Below are 22,330 nucleotides of genomic sequence, written 5' to 3'. Positions count from 1 at the left end.
CCCCACCTTCTACAGGCAGGCCCCCATCCTGCTCCACGCCTCCTCTGTCTCAAACAGGGACCCTGCTCAACCCGGGGACCCGGGAGCCGGCAGCGTGGCGCGCCCCCACCTGGGAACCTGCGCCAGAGGCGACCACTCCGCGCCCGCCTGGACCTCCCTCCCACTCCACCGCACTCAGCCCCGCACCGCGCAGCGCCCAGGGCGATCTGGCCCTCCGGATCCCAACTTTCTTGGAAGAAGGGAAGCGGGACCACAGCCGGCAGAAAAACACAGCGAAGCGGATCATGGGGCACGAGTCAGGACCCTCCACATACCTGCAGCAGGAGCAGGAGCGCGGAAAAGCTGCGGCACCGGGCTCCCATGGCGGACCCGGCAGACGCCGAGCAAACACTGAGCTCGGGTGCGGTCGGGCAGGGCCGGGTTAGGCCGGGCAGGAGTCTAGCAGAAGTTCTTGGGAACTCAGTAGTGCGCCGCGGCTCCCACACCAGTGAGCAGCGCAGAGGCTGCGGCCGCCAGGTGAGCCCGCAGGCACCGCCCCCGGCGCCGCTGATTGGCTGGGGACGCACCTGCAGGTGGCAGCCAAGGAACTGCAGGGCCCTCAACTTCCTCCACCCCTGTCTGTAGTTGGTGGCATGGGGCCGGCCTTAGAAGACTTCCCAGCTTCCTATTCCACGGTCGTTCGAATCCTAGCCTAGCTGTGCTCTGACCCACGGAGACATGGAGTTACAAAGGACTTTATTCATCATCTAGGTTTCCGTTTTGTTTCTTATGTTTTTATTTTCTTTGGTTGGATGAGTTTGTTTGCTTAGGGATTTTAAATGACATTTTAACATGGGGGGAGGGGTGCGTGCGCGGGCGAGAGCGCGATCCTGTGCTCGCAAACGCACGTGCCACAGACCGATTGTGGAGATAAGACGACAGCCTTCAAGAGTCAATTCTCTTCTTCCACCAAGAGGGTCTTGGGATTGCATTGCCGCCATTGGCCTTTACTGACTGAGCTATTTCTCCGACGGTTTTATTTTGTTTGGTAGCTTTTTTGTTTGTTTGTTTTCCAACTCAGGTGGGCCTGGAATTGTCTTAGTCTTAGCCATCCTCCTGTTTCAGTCTCCCGAATGCTGGGATTGCACAAGTGGGGTACCAGACCAGGCTAATCTAATTTTCTAACACCTGACCGGCTCCCTTTTGAGACATAGCCTTGCTATGTAGCCCAGCATGGCTTTAAACTCATCATTGTTCAAACTCAGCCTTCTCACTTCTGGGATGGAGCTACAGGTACCCACTACCTTACTGCCCGGCTAAAATCTGTTCTCTTAACTTCAGTTCTCAGGACTAGGTAACCCAGACTGGCTTTGACCTTGGGACCCCCAAGTAGCAGCATCCTATGCATCCCACATCCATCAGGTTTTTTGTTTTGTTTTGTTTTGTTGTTGTTGCTTTTTATTTTAAATCTTTTACTTACATTGTTCTCCCTCCGTGTATGTCTATGTGAGGGTATCAGATCTCCTGGAACTGGAATTACAGACAGCTGTAACTACCATGTGGTTGCTGGGATTTGAACCTGGGTCCTTTGGAAGCAGCCAGTGCTCTCAACCACTGAGCCATCTCTCCAGCCCTCCTCATCAGTTGTTCTGTTGGGTTTTATTTTTTAATAATTTATTTTGTTTATGTGTATTGGTGTGAGGATGTCAGGTCCCTTGGAACTAGAATTACAGCCAGTTGTGAAATGCCATGGGGGTGCTGGGATTTGAACCCGGTCCTTTCGAAAGGCAGTCAATGCTCTCAACCGCTGAGCCATCTCTCCAGCCCTCTCCCATCTGAGCTGGAAGAGATGTTACTCAAATCTGTTATTTACCTACAACTTGATATCGTGTAGCAAGTCAACGTGTTAAAGGAGGAAAGTCCAGAACTCAAGCTCTCCTGTTCCAGAGATTGAGACGTTTAATACCATAGTCATGGCATAGCCACCTGCACCTGAGAATTCTGTCCCTGGTACATAATTTTAGGATCAAAAATAAAATAGACAAATATTAGATTAGTTTCCCTGTCTGCCTATGGCCTGCCATGTCCGTGTTGCTTGGATATATGAAAACAAAGGCATCTCTCATTCCTATTGGTCCAACCTTGGCAAAACAGAGATTGGGGATGTAGCTCATACATGAGGCCCTGGGTACCACCCTCAGCACAGTGTAAAGCAGGTATGGTGGTGCCTATAATAGGCACATAGGGATTACACGTAGGCAGGAAAATCGTGACTTCAAAGCCACCCTCCTCAGCGACAAACTGGATTTGAGCCCTGAGAATCTCAAGAAGCAACCAAAAACTACAAAATCATATATCCCTGCCAGTCACTAGCCTGTATGGCACTGGGCAAGTCCTCTTCTGTACTAAGGCCAAAACAATCACTGAGGTGTGGAGGCTGTGCCTTTGAAAGGCCCAGCCCTATCTGACCATCAGTATTTCCCATAGTGTTAATGGTGAACCTGAGCCCACAGAGAGCACAGCCTCATCTATAGAGGTGCTGTTTCTAGCCCACGTAACCCACACTAATTCTGCCAGCCTTCCCTGCAGGCTGACCGCTCTGTTTTAATGGCTTTCCAAGCACGCGCACACGCACACACACACACACACACACACACACACACACACACACACACACACAGCAGCAGCATTTTGGATTTCCGCTTCTTGGTTCCCTCTGCTTCTTAGCCCACCAGGCAGCTCAGAGGGCGAGGACTCTGGTATTTCCTTTCCCACTGAAGCTCCTGCCCAGATCATGCCCTGAAAGAGAAAATGGAAATAAAGAAAGGGGCGTCTTCTCTCCACGGGGCAGCCTCATCGTTTATTTTATTTTTCCTCTCAGTTACATAAAAATACATATTTTATATCATGGCTGGGTGCAGGGAGTCTTTGGAGCGTTGCTTTCTTTTGCCCAGCCAAGCACTGGCCTCGGAACTCCGAGATGACTCTTCATTGACCCTTCCATTACACAGTGATAATTCAATAAAAAGGATTTTAGACAACAACTAAGGGCAGCAATACAGGTCAGGTCTAATGCACCCTTCAGATTTCTCATCAAGTCCTCTGGAGAGGGACAGAAAGGGTCACTCAGTGCCTCAGCCTGGCTATGCAGGCTGACAAGAAAGCACCAAGAGGCTCCCTATACAGTTGGGGCTCTGTGCAGTAGTGACCTTCCTCAGTTTACCCTTCTGTCAAACAGGCATAAAACTTCAATTGAGTATGAAGACTCACCGAGCCAGTAGGTAGAGACTCTGCTGCAGGAACCGAATTATGCACTCTCCCCTCCACCCGCGGCTGCATTTATGAATCCATAAAAGGGTGGTATTGATAGCATTACATTAGGAAGGTTCTCGAGTGGTGGTGGTGGTGGGAGATGGGGGGAGTGAGATAAGGTTTCCAGCCCAGGATAGCCTCATGCTAACTATGTAGGTAAGGCTAAGCATAAACTTCTGATCTGCCTATCCTCTTCTCCCAAGCACTAGGATTTCAGGTGTGTGTCTCCTCCATACTGCACCAGACTTCCCAAGTTAGTAGGAATAAGTGAGAATCCAACCCAGGGCCCTGAGAATGCTAGGTAGGCACTCTACATATTGAACTGCACGTCCGGTCCCTTGGAAGATTCTCCTTCATACTCTAACACACTTTGTTGTTGTTAGTAGAAAATGGAACCCAGCACCCAGGCTATGGATAGCTATATACCCAGCCCTTTTTGTACTTTTTTTTGAGACAAGATCTCCACTAGTTGCCAGGCTAGCCTTAATCTCACTCTATACAGCCCAGGCAGACTTTGAACTTGTGACTATGCTGCCTCAGCATCAACTGAAGGAAGGCTACAGGCTTGAACCACCAGGCCAGGTGCTTTGTAACACTGCTCAGCAACAAGTCTAGGAAAACAGTCTATGGGAAAAAACACACATGAGCACCCTGGGAACCTCCCCAGCCCCTGGCTCTCGGTTCCCCACACCCCACTAAAAAAGCCTCTTAGGCTATCTGTGGCCTGGGAAAAGCTTTCACACAATCCAGCTAGCAGTGTAGAACTTCTCAGGGTCATTTACATTTTAAAGAGGGGGCTGGGGCGGGGGGGATGAACTTGTTGCTTTCAAAAGAATGAAAGGCTCAGGCTAGTCCCTGTGTTGGCTAGCTGCTGGGATGGTCTGTGGTTGCACACAATAGCTTATCAACATGAGAGGAGAAAAAAAAACAATTTAATCCAGGAGTTAAGATCCCGGGGAATTTCAGGGACGAATGGGGAAAAGTGCACTTGAAATCATTCTGGGAAGATTAACAGACAGCCCCACTGCCGGATCTGTGACACCCAGCCCTCAGTGGCACATAAACTGTAGGCTTCTTAATTGCACCATAAGGGTCATTTACTGGATGCCCTACAGGTCATGTGGGAGACTAATGATTAACCTCCTGAGCAGTCTGGGTCCCAGCCTCAGAATCGCAAAAACACTGAAGGTTCCACAGGTGTACACAAGTCTCTGATCCCAGCACTTGGGACGCAGAAGCAGGCAGATCTCTGTGTGTGGCCAGCCTGGTCTACATAGACAGCTCCAGGCCAGCCATGGCTACACAGAGAAACCATGTCAAAGAGAGAGACGGAGAAGGAACAACGCACAGTCTCCATATTGCAATGACCTCTACATTGCCTAATACAATGTGGATGCTATAAACTGCTTGCATATTGTCCTGGAACTGGTGCTGTAGCCTAAACTGGTCTCAAACTTTCAGGGCAATCCTCCTGCCTCTGTCTCAGGCTATCCTCCCAAGTGCTAGGATTATAGGCTTGAGCAACTATACTCAACGTAGACGCATTATTATTATTATTATTATTATTATTATTGGTTTTTTGAGACAGGGTTTCTCTGTGTAGCCCTGGCTGTCCTGGAACTCACTCTGTAGACCAGGCTGGCCTCGAATTCAGAAATCCTCCTGCCTCTGCCTCCCGAGTGCTGGAATTAAAGGTGTGTATGCCACCACTGCCCAGCTTCCCCAATTGGTTCTTGATCTGTCAGTAAAGAAAGCCATGAGCCAATTACTGGGTGGAAAGAATGGGCGAGAGAGGAGAACCAAGTAGCCAAGTGAGGTCTTGAGAGGAGTAGTGACATAAGCCACTCCTATAGGCCAGTGATGTTAAGCAGAGACTAGATGTAGCCTAGCAACTAAAGTTTAGGGCAGGTGGGAGGAGCAGAGATATGAATAATGTGAAGGGCACGCTTTTCCCAGTGGAAGATAGTAGGGCCAGCAATTGTGAGTTGAAAATGGACATCTGGGGGCTGGAGAGAGTGTTAAAGAGCACTGACTGCTCTTCTAGAGGTCCTGAGTTCAATTCTCAGCAACCACATGGTGGCTCACAACCATCTGTAACTCCAAGATTTGACACCCTCACACTCAGACATACATGCAGGCAAAACACACGACATATAAATATAAATAAATAAATAAATAAAATTTTAAAAAGAAAGAAAAGGAACAACTGTGTGGGTGTGTCTTTTATCCGTGGATTCAAGGGAAGCAGGGTCCCTTCCGAGAGCTTAGGCAGGATAGCAAAAAGCGACACACAACATCTAACTAGCCAGGCTACTCTTTGACTTCCTGCCATGCCCCGCTAAGGGGTGCTGGAGATAAAGGCATTCACCATGGTGCCGAAGAACCAGAGTCAAATTTTTAAGCAAACACACACCTGAGTTCAGTGAGATGGCTCAACAGTAAAGGCTCTTGCTGCCAAATCCGACAACCTGAGTTCGATCCCTAGAGCCCACATGGCAGAGGGAGAAAACTGAGACCACTGTTAGTGCTATGATACGCATGAACACATGAGCATTAAAACAAAATAAAACAACACTTCAGAGGCCGGCCCCTTCCCATAGCATAATAGCCCAAACTAAAATGTCCCCTGGCTATTCTCTCCTGCAGAAGCTAAGCTTCAGCTGGTGTCAGCTGATCCTCCCTTACCAATCACCTTGCGGTTGGTAGCCCCAAGGAAGGTGATTCTCCAGCTCAGCTTCATTATCTCATTGACTCAGACAACAAACATTTATTAAGTATTCCAGTGTTCCTGGTTTTCTTCTCAACACAGGGGACACAGAAATAAGCCAAATATGGCCCTGCTTTTATGCAGGGGCTATGGGCAAGTAAACATTCATCCATTTATTTATTAAATACACACAGAATGCAGCCAGGTGCTGGCGGCACTCAGGAAGCCTAGGCAGGTGAATCTCTGAGTTCGAGACCAACCTGGTCTACAGAGCAAGTCCTGGGCAGCCAGGACTCCATGGGAAAATCCTGTCTTAAATAACAACAACAACAATAATAATAACAACAACACAGAATGCAAAGTATGTGTCAGGCATTGTGCTAGAGGCCAGTGATTGCATTATATCAGCTCATGAAAGCAGCGCTTCCATTTAGGACAGCCTGCCGTAGTCGATACACATGATCATCTCACCTGTCCTCATCTAGGTCTTTGACATCCATATGACAGACTTGGTAGCAGACAATCATAGAGAGGAAGAGAGTTCTAAATGACTAGAGCACTCCAAAGAACAGGATCGATAACACATATACAGTTGTCAACACAGCTCTGTTTAAGTCCAAAGGCCGGGGAAACTAGAGGAAAGAGAGAGCCTAATGTAAGTCCTAGAGTCCCAAAGCAGGAGAACCAAGACTTTTGATTACCAAGGGAGGAGAAGAACATCCTGGTTTCCATTGAGAACTAGTGTACCTGTCCTCCACCCTTTATCTTGTGGGGACCCTCAGCAGATTAGATGGGTCTTAGTGAGCTTTCTGTTGCTATGATAAAACCGCATGGCCAGAAGCAACTTGGAGAAAAGGTTTATTTGGCTTACAGGTTTCCTCATCAAGGGCTCAATGGCAGAAACTTGAAGGCAGGAACCGAGCAAAGGCTAGTCTTGCCTACAGGCAATCTGATGGAGCCGTTTTTCTCAGTTCAGGTTCCTCTTCCCAGATAACTCCAGCTGTGTCAAATGGAAAAAAACAAAACAAACAAACAACAAAAAAACCCCCACTGGATCAATACCCACCCATCCACATTTGGTGGATCTTTTGGTTTTTAAATTTTTAATTTTAAGTGTATGGGTATTATGCCTGCTTGTACGTCTGTGTACTGTGTTCATGCATTGCCCGGAAGAGACCAGAAAGTGTCCGATCTCCTGGAATTGGAGTTACAGACAGTTAGGAGCCACCCTGTGGGTGTTGGGATTGAACCTGGATCCTCTACAAGAGCAGCCAGTACGGTAAGCCATCTCTCCAGCCTTGGTGGCCCTTTATTCAGCCCACTGATACAACTACCAATCTTTTCCAGAAATACCCTCCCAGATACACTCACGGATAATGCTCTTGCATCTATTTGGTTGTTCTCTACTCAAGTTGACATTTACAACTAACTGTCAGACACATAAAGGGTGGAATAGCTGCAAGGTGAACCCAGAATTACTAATTCCAGAGTCTTTAAAAACAAAAACAAAATGTTGCATATTTATTGTGTGTGCACGTGTGCAAGGAAGCACAAGTGCTCAAGCACCACAATGCTCGTGCAGAGGTCAGAGAACAACTTTGGGGAGTCAATTCTCTCTTTTCCGCCATATGTAACACACCACAACTTCTCCTCCGTGTCTTCATGGTCTAAAAAAGTCCTGAGTTCAAATCCCAGCAACCACATGGTGGCTCACAACCACCAGTAATGAGATCTGACGCCCTCTTCTGGTGTGCCTGAAGACAGCTGCAGTGTACTTACATAAAATAAATAAATTATAAAGATCTATCAAATTAACAAGAACTAATTTAAGATAACTACTTAAGCCTTTGCTAATTGCTGAACATTGCTAAAAATGCAGATAAGTAACAATGAATGTTTGATAAATAAGGTATATTTAATAAACCAGATCAATGAACTCCTAAGGTCTAATACGTTTCATAATGATGTTTATCTAGCTTCTCTGTCTTTTAAGCTTTAGCTGTTTGGATAAACTAAGCCATACCAAAACAACAAGCAAACAAACAAATAAAAACCTCCAGTAGGGGGGGCTGGAGAGATGGCTCAGCGGTTAAGAGCACCGACTGCTCTTCTAAAGGTCCTGAGTTCAAATCCCAGCAACCACATGGTGGCTCACAACCATCCATAACAAAATCTGATGTTCTCTTTTGAAGTGTCTGAAGACAGCTACAGTATACTTACATATAATAAATAAATAAATATTTTAAAAAAAAAACCTCCAGTAGCTTATAATGGTGTAATAAAGTTGCTAGTCTGTATCTATGATTAAAAGTTTTGTTTTGATACTAAAAGCGTAAATTCAAAATTGTTATTTTTAAGGCTCAAATCTAAAAGGAATGGAACCTGAAGGCTTAATCTTAGTACAGTTTAGAGCAGAAGACTAAAAACAGACAACGTTTTTTTAACTCAGATATACTTGGTAGGTACTGGCTCTCAAGCATTTAAAATGTTTAATAAGTTTTTTTGTGATAGAGAGGCATTGGCTCCCAGCAGCTCCCCTAATCTCTAAAGAAGATGGGCTCAGAAGCCTTCCACCTGAAGCTTGCTTCAAAACTTGCTACCGGGCAAAAGACTGCCCTTTGCCTTAACTGCAAATAGCACACTGTCCAATCTGTAGGCAGGCAGGACACTGGAATACTGACTGCCTTTCATCGCCTAGACAAAGACAGGACAGCCTTCCCAAATTCCTGTTTCACAAAAAGTCTGTCAGGGCCTGGCAGCCAAAGACTGATGCCCCACTGATCACAGAGGAACCTGGGCATGAAATAGCTGGTAAGCCTCTCATTTTTAGCAGTTAGAAGCTGCTTGGTCTCCACTTCCTGCAGGTTTCTCCACTTCTCAGGTCTCTGATGGGTCTAAAGAGCAGTTTAACGTCAGAAACAAGGCTTCAGTTGACTTCTCAATCCTCTTCCTGTCTAAAAATCAGGTTTCAAGCCTTACTCTGCTAGCCTGCCACTACTATGTCTACATACAAATTACCTCGTTATCAGACTCAGAAAACAGGTCTCAAAGTAACTTTTTATTTTTCCTTTATCTAAAGAAACTTGATTTACAATGACTGTTCCCACCAACCAATCGTGTCTCACAGTAAATAATTGGGTAGAAAAAAGATGCAGAGCTGGCAGGCTGGAGTCTTGTACACACTGCTGGGGCCTCACAGTCCTGGCTTGGTCTATAGTAGCCTCCAGACTCTGGTGATTCTCTGTCCACGGTAACCGCACCCTCTTGGACCCATCAGCCCCATCTGCAAGCCCCTCTGCACTGTTTTTTGGGTCCCCAGAACTGGACCCTTTGGCCAGCCCTGAAAGCCAACTTGGACAACCAGAAAATGCCTTCTGCGTGCAGACTTGGTTTTATAGGGCTGAGCTTCCTCTTGCATCTTCTTGCTGACTTCAAAGGAGTAAAGAGGCCGACCTAAGACCATATTAGTGTAGGGCCTTCTCCCACCTCCATGTAGGCATCTTCAAAAAGATTCCCTGACGGACTCCAGGTGAGGGATGTACGATGGTTCAAGTCCCTGCTTCTCTCTGTGCTTGGAAGCGCTTAGTGGCAGAAGCCCATCTGCATTGGGTTCAACAGGATGGCCACCAGTACCACGTAGAGGTGTTACCTTTGAATTAAGGCAAATCTTTAAATTCATAAGTTGAAGTGATTCACTTATTAGAGTAACTAGTGTCATTTGTTCTTTTAAAAAAGAGAGATGTAGCGGGGCATGGTGGCACACACCTTTGATCCCAGCACTCAGGAGGCAGAGGCAGGCGGACTTCTGAGTTCAAGGCCAGCTTGGTCTACAAAGTGAGTTCCAGGACAGCCAGGGCTACACAGAGAAACCCTGTCTCAAAAAACCAAAAAAAAAAAAAAAGAGAAAAAAGAGAGAGAGAGAGAGAGAGAGAGAGAGAGAGAGAGAGAGAGAGAGAGAGAGATGTAAAGTTTATGTAAGGTCAGAGGATACAGAAGGTTAAGTTGAGAGGATCTAAGAAAAGGGTTTCCAGTCTAAGGTGTTTTAAGGTTGCTAAATGCAAGTTAATTAAAGTTGAAGAATGAAAAAGCATTTAAATGGTGATAAGTGATTAAAGGTATACAAGAGGAATAAACTGCTTCTGATTCCTTCCCCTCCCTATGTTACTGTTGTCCTAAGACTTCAAAGCTTAGAGTCTTGACATTGATAAATGGAGTTCTGTTAATATCATAGCCGCAAGCAAGATTTTAAGTTTCCTTTGGTTGTCTTCTAAGTATAGACTTAAAAATGCTTCTCATTGTGCTAAATTTATATACATCTCGTCTTCTGGATAGAGGGGAAGAAGGTCCTCTTTCCCTGTGTGTAGTAATGGATGTTCATGCTTTTAACCCCAAATCATTTCCCAAGCCTCTACTATGACACAAAGGTTCGAGAGTCTATTGCTTTCTCTACAGTGTGGGTTCCAGTACTCCAATCCACAAGTCAGAAGGACTCCAGACAAGTACTGTCAATCAGCAGCCTGTTTCCTTACCTGCGCATTCCAAAGGGTAGGATCTCTTCCCCTTCCCCTGGTCTTGGAACTCCCAGGGCCTAAAGGTTGTAAGTGTACACATGGGGGAAATTTTTTTTCTCCCCAAACTCAACTTTATCTTCTGTCCCTATTAGGTACATTCGCCAAGTTTGGGTGTTACCCCCAAATCTGCTGGGTCCAAAGCAGCTAGACCCCAAGTGACCATGCAGAACCAGAGAACATTGGACATCCTCAAGGAAGACAGGGAGGCACCTGCATGTTAATGGAAGAAGAATACTATTACTAAATCAATGACGCTGGCCTGGTGAAAACTAATATCGGGTCTCTCCACAAATTGTCTGATGAACGCCGCCAATACAACTAGGGCACATCTCCATTCCACTCCTTCTGACAGTCTTTGCTCTTCACATGATGTCTTAGTTAAATCTTCCATTGCTGAGAACAGACACCATGACCTAGGCAACTCTTATTAAGGACAATATTTAATTGGGGCTGGCTTACAGACAGGTTCAGTCCATTGCCTTTGAAACAGAAAGCATGGCTGTACCCAGGCAGGCATGGTGGGGGAGGAGCTGAGAGTTCTGTATCTTGTTCTGAGGGCAAACAGGAGAAGTCTGGTTTCCAGAAAGCTAGGAGGAGAGGGTCTCAAAGTCCGTCCCCCCCCCCCCCCCCCACCGTGACACACTTCCTCCAACAAGGACACACCTACTCCAACAAGGCCACTCCCTGGGCCAAGCATATTCAAACCATCACAAATGCCTAGACTCATTCATACGGCCTGTGGTTATAATCTATTTTTCTCCTAGCACCTTACCTCTTCTGTTTCCTACAGGAATGCATCTGTAAGCTCTCTAGACTGGCCACTCAGCAGGTGCTCCTGTGCCTCTATATCCCTGTGCCTACAACCTGCCTACTCCTGATATCCCCTCCCTTCAACTTCCAGGCTCAGCAGGAAGTAGTCAGATTTGAGTCTACACTCCTATACCCAAAGAAGTCAGAAAGGTTAGACCAGAGATTTGAGGACAAAGGCAAGATGGCCTAGGCCCCATCTTCTCTTTGACTAGGAGCCTGCGCTTGCAAAAGCCCACAGAAAACACTTGACAAAGCCAGCTTCTAGTTCTAGATTTCAACATGACCACTAGACCTAAGACCCGCCTACAGGGCCCTAAACTCACTAAATAAGGCTTTAGCCTCAGTACCTCACTATCAGGTCACAATTCCCTCTAGCCCCACACTCCCCTTTAAGAAGCCCCTGCCCCAGCCCAGCCTGGCAACTTCACTGAACTCCACTTCCATGAACCCTCCAGAGAGATGCCCCAATAAACCTCCCTTTTTACTATAAATTCAACTCAATTTGCTTTATTATGTCGGTGGAGAAGCCATTCAGTATGGATTATAGGGTTTAAACTTGGGTCATCAGACTCCTGCTTGCCACTCCAGAGTCTTCATCTCCATGTCATACTGTAGAGACTGAGGTGAAGATTTTTTTCCTTCTTGCTGAACCCAGAGCCTTAGATATTCTAGGTAAGCACGCTACCACCTTTAACATTTTATTTTTATGTTTTGTTGTTTGTTTGTTTGACAGAGTTTCTGTTTAGCCCTGGCTGTCCTGGAATTCATTCTGTAGATCAGGCTGGCCTCAAACTCAGATCTGCCTGCCTCTGTCTCTTAAGTGCTGGGATTAAAGGTAGGTACCGCCACACCTGGGCTATTTATTTTTACTTATGTGTATGTGTACATGTGTATCGACACCTTTAAAAGTCAAAAGACAGTGTTGGATCCCCTGGTACTGGACTTATATGGAGTTATAGGCAGTTATGAGCTGCCCAATGTGGGTTCTGGGAATCAAACTCAGGTCCTCTGCAAGAGCAGCATGCTCTCCTAACCACTGAGTCCTCCTCACACACACACACACACATATTTGCCACTTATTTACCTGTCTGTTTGTTTGTTTGTTTTGAGAGAAGGTTTCTTTGTGTAACCTTGGCTATCCTGGAACTGGCTCTGAAGACCAAAGCTGTCCTTGAACTCACAGACATCCACCGACCTCAGCCTCCTGAGTGCTGGGATTAAAGGTATACACCACCATTGCCTGGCTTATTTTTTATGTTTTGATTGTTGTTATTGTTTTGTTTTGAGATAGGGTCTCAAGGACCCCCAGGCTGGCCCCCAAACTCACTGTGAAACTGAGGATAACCAGGAACTTCTGAATCTCCTGCCTCTCCCTTCCCTGTGCTGAGGTTACAGATGCGCACTGTCAAATGCTCCATCTATGGTACTGGTGACTGAACCCGGGGCTTTTTGCATGTTAAACTATTGTGGTATCAACTGAGCTACATCCTCAACCCTTTCCTTTTCATTCTGATGCAGGTCCACTTAGTTGCTCAAGCTGGTAGCCTAGGCAGGTCTTAAACCTGTAATTCTCCTGTCTTGGATTTCTAGGTAGCTGTGGTTACAGCCTACATCACTGACTCTAACGCTTGCTTAATTTACCGTCTGTTGCCCTGGCCGGAACTCTAGTCCTAGAGTAGCCAAGAGGAGGAGGCAGGCAAATGGCAAGAGACTAAAGTACTGCTATTAGTGTCCTTGGAAAGGTTGGAAATCTAGATAGAGTTTTTGTCTATTTTCTCTACAGCGTTGTCCACCAAGGAAGAATTTTCCAGTATGCTGAGGGCTGGGATAGTAACCCTAAAGGAGGATTGGCTCCAAGGACAGTGGGGACAGTTTATCTTGCAGCTTTCCTGCAGAGCAGAGATTTTCCTTCCCATTTTACAGAGAAAGCAACTGAGCCACAGATCAGTGATCACAGTTTCATGACAGAGACAGCCTTGAGGCTGGGGTGGTGCCACTCCAGGACGAATCCAGCACACAGTCCCCAACCCAGACTTGGTGCCTATCAGCCTGGGCTTAGCCCATGAGGAGTGGCACTATTAGGAGGTGGCCTTATTGGAGGAGGCATGGCCTTGTTGGAGAAAGTGTGTCACTGTCACTGTGAGGGTAGGCTTTGAGGTCTCTGTGCTCCAGCCCCTACTAGTGGTTTGGGTGTTATGTTTTATTTGTTTGTTTGTTTGTTTGGGTGTTCATTTGTTTCATTTTAATTAATTATTTATTTTATGTGCATTAGTGTTTTGCCTGCATGTATGTCTGAGTGAGGGTCCCCTGAAACTGGAGTTACCTACCATTAAGAGCTGGAAATTGGATGGGGGGGACCTCTAGAAGAATAGCCAGGTCTCTCAATTGTTAAGCCATCTCTCTAGCCACTATGTAGTCATAGATGACCCGGAAATGGTTGTGAGCCACCATGTGATTTCTGGGATTTGAACTCAGGACCTTCAGAAGAGCAGTCAGTGCTCTTAACCGCTGAGTCATCTCTCCAGCCCTGTTTGCTTTGTTTCTAAAGGATCGAGACAGGGTTTCTTTGTATAGCCCTGGATGTCCTGGAACTCACTCTGTAGACTAGGCTAGCCTCAAACTCAGAGATCTGCCTGCCTCTGCCTCCCAAGTGCTGGGACTAAAGGAGTGTGCCACCACTGCCCGGCTAGGATCGTTTATTTTTATTGTATATGTTTGAGTACTTTGCCTGCATGTATATATGTGCATGGTGTGGCTGGTGCCATGTAGGTTGTCAGCAGGTATGTGAGTGCTGGGAACTGAACCCACATCCCCTGCAAGAGCAGGAAGTGCTCTTAACTGCAGAGCCAACCCTCCAGTCCCCTTGCTCCATTTTTCTGTTTTCTGAAATGGAGTCTTGCTATATGTAGATTGGCTTCAAATTCACAGTCCTCCTATCTCAGGCGGCTGAATGCTGGGATGACAGGCATGTATCTGACACCACACACCTCTTAGTCACAAGCTTTTGAACAAGCCATTTAAACTCTCACTAGAGACTGAGGATTTAGCTCAATGGTATCATGCTTTCCTCGAAGGCTAAGGTCATGGGTTCAAACCTAGCACTGAAAAAACAAAACAAAACAAAACAAATAGGCCTCTCTCTGGACTCTCTCAGTTCTTTCATCCTTCCAAGAAAAATAATTAAGCAGCTATGTGGTTGAGTAGCTCTAAGGATCAGGTGAGGTGGCATTTGCCTTTAATCCCAGCCCTCAAGAGGCAGAGAAAGAGCCTGGGTGGATTTCTGGAAGTCTGAGGCCAACCTCAACTAAATAGTGAATTCTAAGGTAGCCAATCTCTGTAGAGAGAGAGACCCTGTCTCAAAGAGAAAAACAAACAAACAAACAAAAAACAGAAAACAAACAAAACACCCCAGGTGCGGTAAGCTAAGTAAACACAGCAGACAGGAAATGTTAAGTAAACATTAACTATTATCATTTCCACAGTGCACATTACTCAGTGGCCAGGGCTTTTCCTGAGCCAAGTCCACAGAGAGCAGGCCCTCTCCAGCCTAGAGAGTTAGTCAGTCAGACCTCCTGATAAGGGGTGGTAGGTCTCTCCCATTGTACAAATAACTTTGGTCTTAGTGATGACTGATCAGGACTGAGAACGGCTGTTAAGGCCAAAAGCTCTGCAGCAACCTGTGTCACCTCCATGCAAACAAACAAACAAACAAAAAAAAAAAAAAGAGAGAGAGAGAGAGAGACTGCCTCCCTTCTCAGAGTGGGGTGTGTGTGTGTGGAGGAATCAGGCCAATATCAGACCCAGCCTAGGGGAGAGAGAAAGCCCCTCCCAAAGGGCAAGCCCTCTTGAAGTTTGCCAGCCAATGAAAATAGCTCCTTGACAGTCAGTTTCACCCTGGCTAGATAGAATCACAGATACCAAGGGAAGGGCTGGAAATTCACTGTGTGTGTGTGTGTGTGTGTGTGTGTGTGTGTGTGTGTGTGTGTGTGTGTGTGTGTGTTGGGGGAGTGTCTAGAGACAAACAACTCTGCTTTTGCTTTGTTTGATTTAGAATTCCAGGTAGCCTAGGCTGGTCTAAAACTCACCATGTAGATGAGGCTAGCCCTGAACTTCTGATTTTCCTGCCTCGATCTCCTAAATAGTAGGATTACAGATGTTTGCTAACGTGCCCAAATTGCTTTTATTTTTTAAATTAAAACATTGTTTTCTTAGACTATATATTATTCTATATCTAGAAGTGATGTGTGGTGTGTGGGTGTGTGTGTACATGCGCACACGCACAGGGTACATGGATGTGTGTGTGTGTAAATTTTCCTTACTATAAGGAACTTTGAAGCCAGCATGATAATGCACACTTGTAATTCCAGCCCTAAGGAGGCTGGGGCAGGAGGATTATAAATTGGAGACCAGCCTGGCCAACATAGGGAGTTCCAAGCCAGCATGAACTACACAATGAAACCCTCCCTCAAAAAACGTCAAGGGAGGAAAGAAACTTTGTGTCTCACTTTTTTTTTTTTTTTCAATTCCCAGGAGCTAGCCAGAACATATTGTAGGGAACTGGCTGGTGTGATCTGAAAGCAAAATGGTTTTCCTTCAGTAACTCTGTTTCCCCTCTAAGATAACAAACAAGCCTAGAAGAAGTTCCCAGTTTTCTTCTAACCCTAGAAAGTTTGAGCCCATTTAATTGAGTTGATTAATCTACTTATTTATTAGTTAGATTGTTTGTTTTTGAGAAAGCCTCTCTATGTAGACCAGGCTGGCTCACAGAGATCTCCTGTTTCTGCCTCCAGAGTGCTAGGATTAACAGTGTGTGTCACCATGCCTGCTCTTTCAGCAGATCCTACTGGCATGTGCCACCACAACAGGCCATGCCTGCTCTTTCTGGTTTTGCTTTAGTTTTTTGTTGTTGTTGTTGTTGTTGTTGTTGTTGGTTTGTTTTTTTTTTTTTTTTTTTTGAGATAAGGTCTTGTAACTTTAATTCTTTAAATCCTATTTTTAATGATGCTTTAACCTCCCTTTTAGCTCACCAGCCACCAGAGGTAATGAAAAAGAAAGGATACAGGGGTCAGGGGAGAGTAGACCTGTTTAGGAAGGTTCTCTGGAAATCAGTTCAGGTCACAGGTTACCAGGCAGCCGAAGCTCTACTCACTCACAAGCATTTCATGGATACACCAGCAGTCCAGTTCAGTAGAGTTGGATTAGTAACAGTGGTGACAAGACCTAGCAGAGCCAGCCAGGCTTCAGCCTGGGCTCCAGTCAGCCGGAGGGATTAGGAGGAATGCCAGGAGAAGTTCTCAGCTATGCCTCTCTCAGGGAAACGAACATCAGCAAAGCCGCCACACCCATAAGCGTTGCACAGCTAGCTCTATAAGCAAGCCAAGCGCAGCCTCTGTTACTATCCCTTGACTCCTTCAAACATCACGTGTCCTCCACATATCTTGCCTCAGACGGGTCTTGCCTCAGCATGCGCATCCAATCAGCCCAAGTCCTTGGAAGCAGCAACAAACTGCAGCACACCCTCAGAAGCTTTTTGGTGCATTTCTCTCTGGTGTCCCAACAAATGCAGCTCAAAGCATGCAATGGGAGGCAGACCAATACATGTTAGCAAAAAAAAAAAAAAAAAAAAAAAAAAGAAAAGTCCTTCATCACGTGCCCTTTCACATGCTTGCTTTAGCAGAACATCCTCTCTCCTGTGTCTGCTTCAGTCCGCCTTAGCCTTTCACACCTGGGTCCACTTTAATGAAATGTTCCTTCAAACTCGAATGTTTGCCCCAGCAAAACTATCCAACCAACTTTCCAAAGAACCATCATGTTTCCATGTTAAGGTCTCATACTCCAGGCTGATCTGGCACTCGGGGGATGATCCTGAACTTCTCATTCTTTTATTCCCAACTCCCTAATTCTGGGGAGCTACCACAAGTACCCTGGATATTCTGTCTATGGGATGGACCGCAAGACTTTGTCCTTGCTTCAGAAGAGCTCTGCCAGCTGAGCATCACCCCTGGAGCTCCCAGCCTTTTTTTTTTTTTTTTGGTTGGGGGTGGGGGGCAGGGGAGTTGAGACAGGGTCTCTCTGTGTAGCCCTGGCTGTGCTGGAACTTGCTCTGTAGACCAGGCTGGCCTTGAACTCAGAGGTCCACCCATCTCAGCCGCCCAAGTGCTGGGATTAAAAGCATACACCACCACCAACCTGGCAGCTTTGTTCTCTTATTATTTTGAAATAGAGTCTCATTAAATTTTCAATACGGCTTTGACCTTGCTCCATAGCCCAATTGGTGATCCTCCTGCTTCAGTCTTCCCAGTAGCTAGGATTATGGGTGGCACTGCCAAGCAGATAATTTTGGACTTCTTGGCATTGGAGGCTATATAGTATTCTGGTTGCCATTTCTTCCCATAGGAGCCTTGGAGTTAGTTCTCAACTGAGTGAAATTTATGGGTCCTGTCCATTGATTTTCAATTTTCAGCTCAATCTCCAGACTAAGCACTGGAGGAATAGTTACAGTTACAGAACAAAATATAAATGTTCTGAATAATGCATGATGATTAAAAATTGCAAGCCAGGCACTTGAGAGGCCAAGGCAGGCACCGGGTTGCAAACTGTTCTACTCGTATTAGGGAAGTCTGCATGGGAAGCAGCGGTTCCTCTTTCCTCTTAGGGAAACTGAGAGGTGGTAAGATTATCCATGGCCAGTAGTAGGCAAACTGGGGTAAGATATAGTGGACCAGGCACTGTGCTAAATACCAGCAACAGAAAAAAGGGCAATAACATTATCTACATAGAATGACCCTTAGTGCTAGGGTGACCAACTGTCTCCATTTGCCAGAGATGAAGGGTTCCCAAGACAAAGGACTTTACATGCTAAAACTTGGACAACCCCATATAAACCTCCGTAAGTCAGTCATCTCAGACTCAGTAAGCATTGAGTGACCTTCTGCACTTGAGTGTGCGTGTACACATGAGTGCCACTTAAGCCTGTGTTGGTAGAAGGGCTGGGATTTAGTTTTTCCACATTTTATAGGAGGCAAGGTGGAGCTGGCCCGGTTGGAGGCAGACTAAAGCAGGTGGCAGAAACTTCCTGTCAGGGTTAAGAAACCAGAGCCATAAAATAAGGGCAAAGAACAAGGTGTCCAAGGCAGTCTGGGAAAGTTCCAGGGTCCAGACTCAAGGGGAAGAGGCCCGTATTGTTCAATGAGATCATTTGTTCAGTCAGCCCGTCCGTCTGTCAGTAAACATTCACTGAGCCACCAGTCTGCAGGAAGCACAGAGCTAACAAGGAAGGGCCGTTTCTGTCTGTGAGGAGCTTTGGTCTGCTAGAGCTAACAGACAAGGAAACTAGGGACTTAGAATCCAGGGCGAGCGACTGTTGAGATGGCTCAGTGACTAAGAGTGCCGCCTGCACATACTAAGAGCAAAAGTTCAGTTCCCAGCACCTACACGAGTCAGCTCAAACCATCTGAGACTCCAGATCTAAGGGATCAGACATCCTCTTCTGGCCTCAACAGGTGCCTGCTCTCACATGGCAAACACAACACACACACACACACACACACACACACACACACACACCTTTTTGGTTTTGTTGTTTTGGTTTTGTTTGAGATAGGGTCTCAATATATAGCCCTGACTGCCTGGAACTTGTTATGTAGACCAAGTTAGCCTCGAACTCTCAGAGATCCACCTATTTCTGCCTCCTTAGTGCTGGGATTTAAAATGTGCCTTTATATTTAAAAAGGAAAGAAGAGCCGGGCGGTGGTGGCACACGCCTTTAGTCCCAGCACTTGGGAGGCAGAGGCAGGCGGATTTCTGAGTTCGAGGCCAGCCTGGTTTCCAAAGTGAGTTCCAGGACAGCTAGGGCTATACAGAGAAACCCTGTCTCAAAAAACCAAAAAAAAAAAAAAAAAAAAAAAAAAAAAAGGAAAGAAGCCAGTTGGGGTACCTCTAATTAATTCCAAATCCCAGCACTTGGGAGGCAGCCTGGTCTACAAAGAGAGTGAGTTCCAGAACAGAGAAACCCTGTCAAAAAAAAAAAAAAAAAAGTAAAGAAAAGAAAAGAAAAGAAGAAGAGCAATAAGCAAGATGATATTGCCAACATTTAACAACTAGCAGAGCTGGGCTCCTGGCCACTAATGAATCAGGAATTAGTACTGGGTTAGTGGGGTAGTGGGGTAGTGGGGTAGTGGGGTAGGGTTCCAAGCCACCTGCTGTGTCTGGCTCCCCCCTCCCACTCCCTCTTTTGGTTGGCAGAAAAATGAAGAAGCCTTGCTGGACCAGGGAAGGCACTGCTTACTAACCAATAGGAAAACATTCCACACGGTATTTTAGCAACCGAGACAGGCATATTCATTATTCTGGTTAGGTGTCAACCACTAGAAGAGCCTTATTTTGCGGTCCTTAGGTACCAGCCATAGTAATGAGTGATTAATGACTAACCACACGGTGTGATTGGGAGGCTCAGGGAAGACTTGGCAGTGGAAACGATACCAGTCTGAACTGATGAAGCAGGCCTGGGGTAATTCAGCTCTAAACAGTACTTGCCTTGGGTTCTAGCCCCATACTGCCTAAAACAGGCATTGTGGTGCACAGATGTAATCCAGGTGTTGGTAGAAAGAGGAGAAAGAACCGGAATTTCTAAGTCATCCTTAGCTATATCAGGAGTCAGAGGACAACCTAGGCTACAGGGAACCCGGTCCTTAAAAAAACAAACAAAAAAAAAACCATAAAAATGAATGAACCAGAGTTTTCTTAGAAAGGCCAAAGATCACCACTTTCAGGGAAACCCTCAGATGCTAGGACTCCTGAGGAAAAGATGACATCAAAGGGGAAGGCAGGAACTGAACACAGGTGTGGGCTGTAGATTCCCTGTGCCCTGAAAACAATAGGAAGTACTGTTTTGTTTGTTAACGCCTGAGATGGAACCTAGGACCTCATACATAATCCACCATGAAACTACAACCTACCCGTAGCAAGAATTTATTATTATTATCATCATCATCATTAAATTGAACTTTATTTTAGCTGTGTTTGCTCTGCTGTTTCTTCTTCTTTATTGGGGAGGTATGGGGGGTGTGGTTGGGAGTTGGGATAGTTTGTTTGTTTGTTTGTTTGTTTGTTTGTTTGAGACAAGATCTTTCTATTTAGGTCTGGCTGTCCTGGAACTCACTATGTAGACCAGGCTGGCCTCAAACCCACAGGGATCCTCCTGCCTCTGTTCACAAGTGCTGGGTATTGGGTATATGCCCCACCTAGCCCAGCTCAGCTGTTAGTTCTTTTTATTTCTTAGAAATAGAAGCTATTTTGAGAGGATTAAGTCCATCATGGTGTGGAAGTTCTGGTGGCAGGCAGGGACAAGATGGTGCCAAAGACAGCAAAAGCAGGCTGGTTCTATTGCCTCTGCAGTCAGGAAGCAGACAGTAATGATGTGTTGTTGTTGTTGTTGTTGTTGTTGTTGTTGTTGTTTTGAAATAGGATCTCATGTAGACCAGGTTGGCCAAGGAGTTCCTACATAGCCTAGGCTGGTTATAGACTCCTGGTCCTCCAGCCCACAACTCTTGAGTCTAGGGATTACAGGCATCTACCACCATGCTACCTCCTAATGGCAAGATTTTAAGCAATGGAGCAGCCTCGTGGAGCCTGCACGTCCCCCCCAGAAGACATCAAAAGACCAAACTTTCCAAAACAAGAGCCTAGTCTCTCAGATGATAAGTATACCAATCCTTTATGGCCAGAGAGGTATCTGAAAGATTCTGATTGGATAAGACCAGGTTGTTGGACCAACCCTGGGTGTCATCTTGGACCAATTCCAGGGAGGGGTTATTTTGGCTCTTGGTTTCAGAGGGCTCACTCCATAGGCTCACCTCCATGAAACTGTGCTGCAAGTCATGGTGTCTGGCAGGTGGGGCAGAGGTGTTCTTAATGGCTGGCAAGTGGGAGAAGTGTGGCCCTCTAAGAGAAAATGAAAGTGTTCTCAAGCCTTAGTAGGCTCCCTGGGAGTCAAGAGGAGGCAGTCCTCCTAGGACAAGCTGAGGATCTCCTCTGCAGAAGCTTCAAAGGTGGGACTGACTTAGGATAGGCGCTCTGACCCCTGAGGGACTCCACCTTCCCAGAACAGGCCAACATTTCCTCAGTTTTCACCAATCTCTGCTCTTCCAGATGTCCATGGGGACTGTGCCTGCTAGAGGTGGCTTGGGAGCCAGTTTCCATAGACATTTCCACAGACATCCCATAGACATAGACTTAGTCAACAGAACTTAGTTACAGGCTGACCTAAAGATATAAAAACTTGTCAGGCAGTGGTGGTACATACCTTTAATCCCAGCACTTGGGAGGCCGAGGCAGGTGGATTTCTGAGTTCAGAGGCCAGCCTGGTCTACAGAGTGAGTTCCAGGACAGCCAGGGCTATACAGAGAGAAACCCTGTCTCAAAAAAAAAAAAAAAAAAAACCAAAACAAAAGATATAAAAACTTTTTTTTTTAAAGATAAGAGCCCAAAATAGTATGAGTAGAATGGATTCTGGGGCTAGGTTTGCAGTCTTCACTACTGAGACTGGTTTATGTCAGCCCATCTCTCGTGAGCTGGCAGCTGCCTGTGGCTTAGCCTGTAAGCATCTGTTCAATAGGCAGAGCTGGGCCTTGGGTGGTGCTTGAGGACACAGACCCTGAAGCCAGGCACTTTGGGCTCCGGTTCCAGCTTTGCTGCTCACCAGACATGCAAATTATTGTCTCTGTGAGCTTCCATTTTCCCATTATGAAATGGCTTCTTGATGTCAATAATAGAACTTCCCATTTAGAGTTGTCTATGAATCAGCTAAGGAGCCCACGTTCAGACCAGCGTCTGGCACAGAATACACTGTGTGTAAGTGGTGGCTAGTTCAAACCACTTCAGCAGGTTTCAGTCCTTCTTGAGAACTGAGACCCTGGAGAACAAGACCAGAGCAAGCTTATCCGGTTTGCCA

At 46.2% G+C, this 22,330-nt stretch overlaps 1 protein-coding gene and 2 long non-coding RNA genes across 3 annotated transcripts in view; 1 reads left to right on the top strand and 2 right to left on the bottom strand.

Annotated features, from left to right (window-relative positions):
- The window catches only part of Cdh1 (cadherin 1), a 66,898-nt gene extending 66,391 nt beyond the window's left edge, over window positions 1-507 (bottom strand). The window contains exon 1 of the mRNA NM_009864.3: window positions 315-507. Within this exon, the coding sequence (NP_033994.1) occupies window positions 315-362 (48 nt within the window). The 5' untranslated portion in view covers window positions 363-507. The remainder of the gene's footprint in view (window positions 1-314) is intronic.
- An 8,157-nt stretch (window positions 508-8,664) lies between these two features.
- Gm39239 lies at window positions 8,665-11,184 on the top strand. The gene is made up of 3 exons (XR_879148.2): window positions 8,665-8,809; window positions 10,451-10,543; window positions 10,662-11,184. It is a non-coding gene; the product is annotated as a predicted gene, 39239 (long non-coding RNA).
- 1110028F18Rik (RIKEN cDNA 1110028F18 gene) lies at window positions 9,037-16,714 on the bottom strand. The gene is made up of 3 exons (NR_045470.1): window positions 16,440-16,714; window positions 10,528-10,982; window positions 9,037-9,647 (listed from the first exon to the last, which is right to left on the bottom strand). It is a non-coding gene; the product is annotated as an RIKEN cDNA 1110028F18 gene (long non-coding RNA).
- Between the last annotated feature and the right edge of the window lie 5,616 nt (window positions 16,715-22,330).

This window comes from Mus musculus, chromosome 8 (genome assembly GCF_000001635.26).
Source record: "Mus musculus strain C57BL/6J chromosome 8, GRCm38.p6 C57BL/6J".
Taxonomy (NCBI): Eukaryota; Metazoa; Chordata; class Mammalia; order Rodentia; family Muridae; genus Mus; species Mus musculus.
The sequence above is the reverse complement of the archived record's forward strand: the minus strand, read 5'-3'. Positions and strand labels throughout refer to the sequence as shown.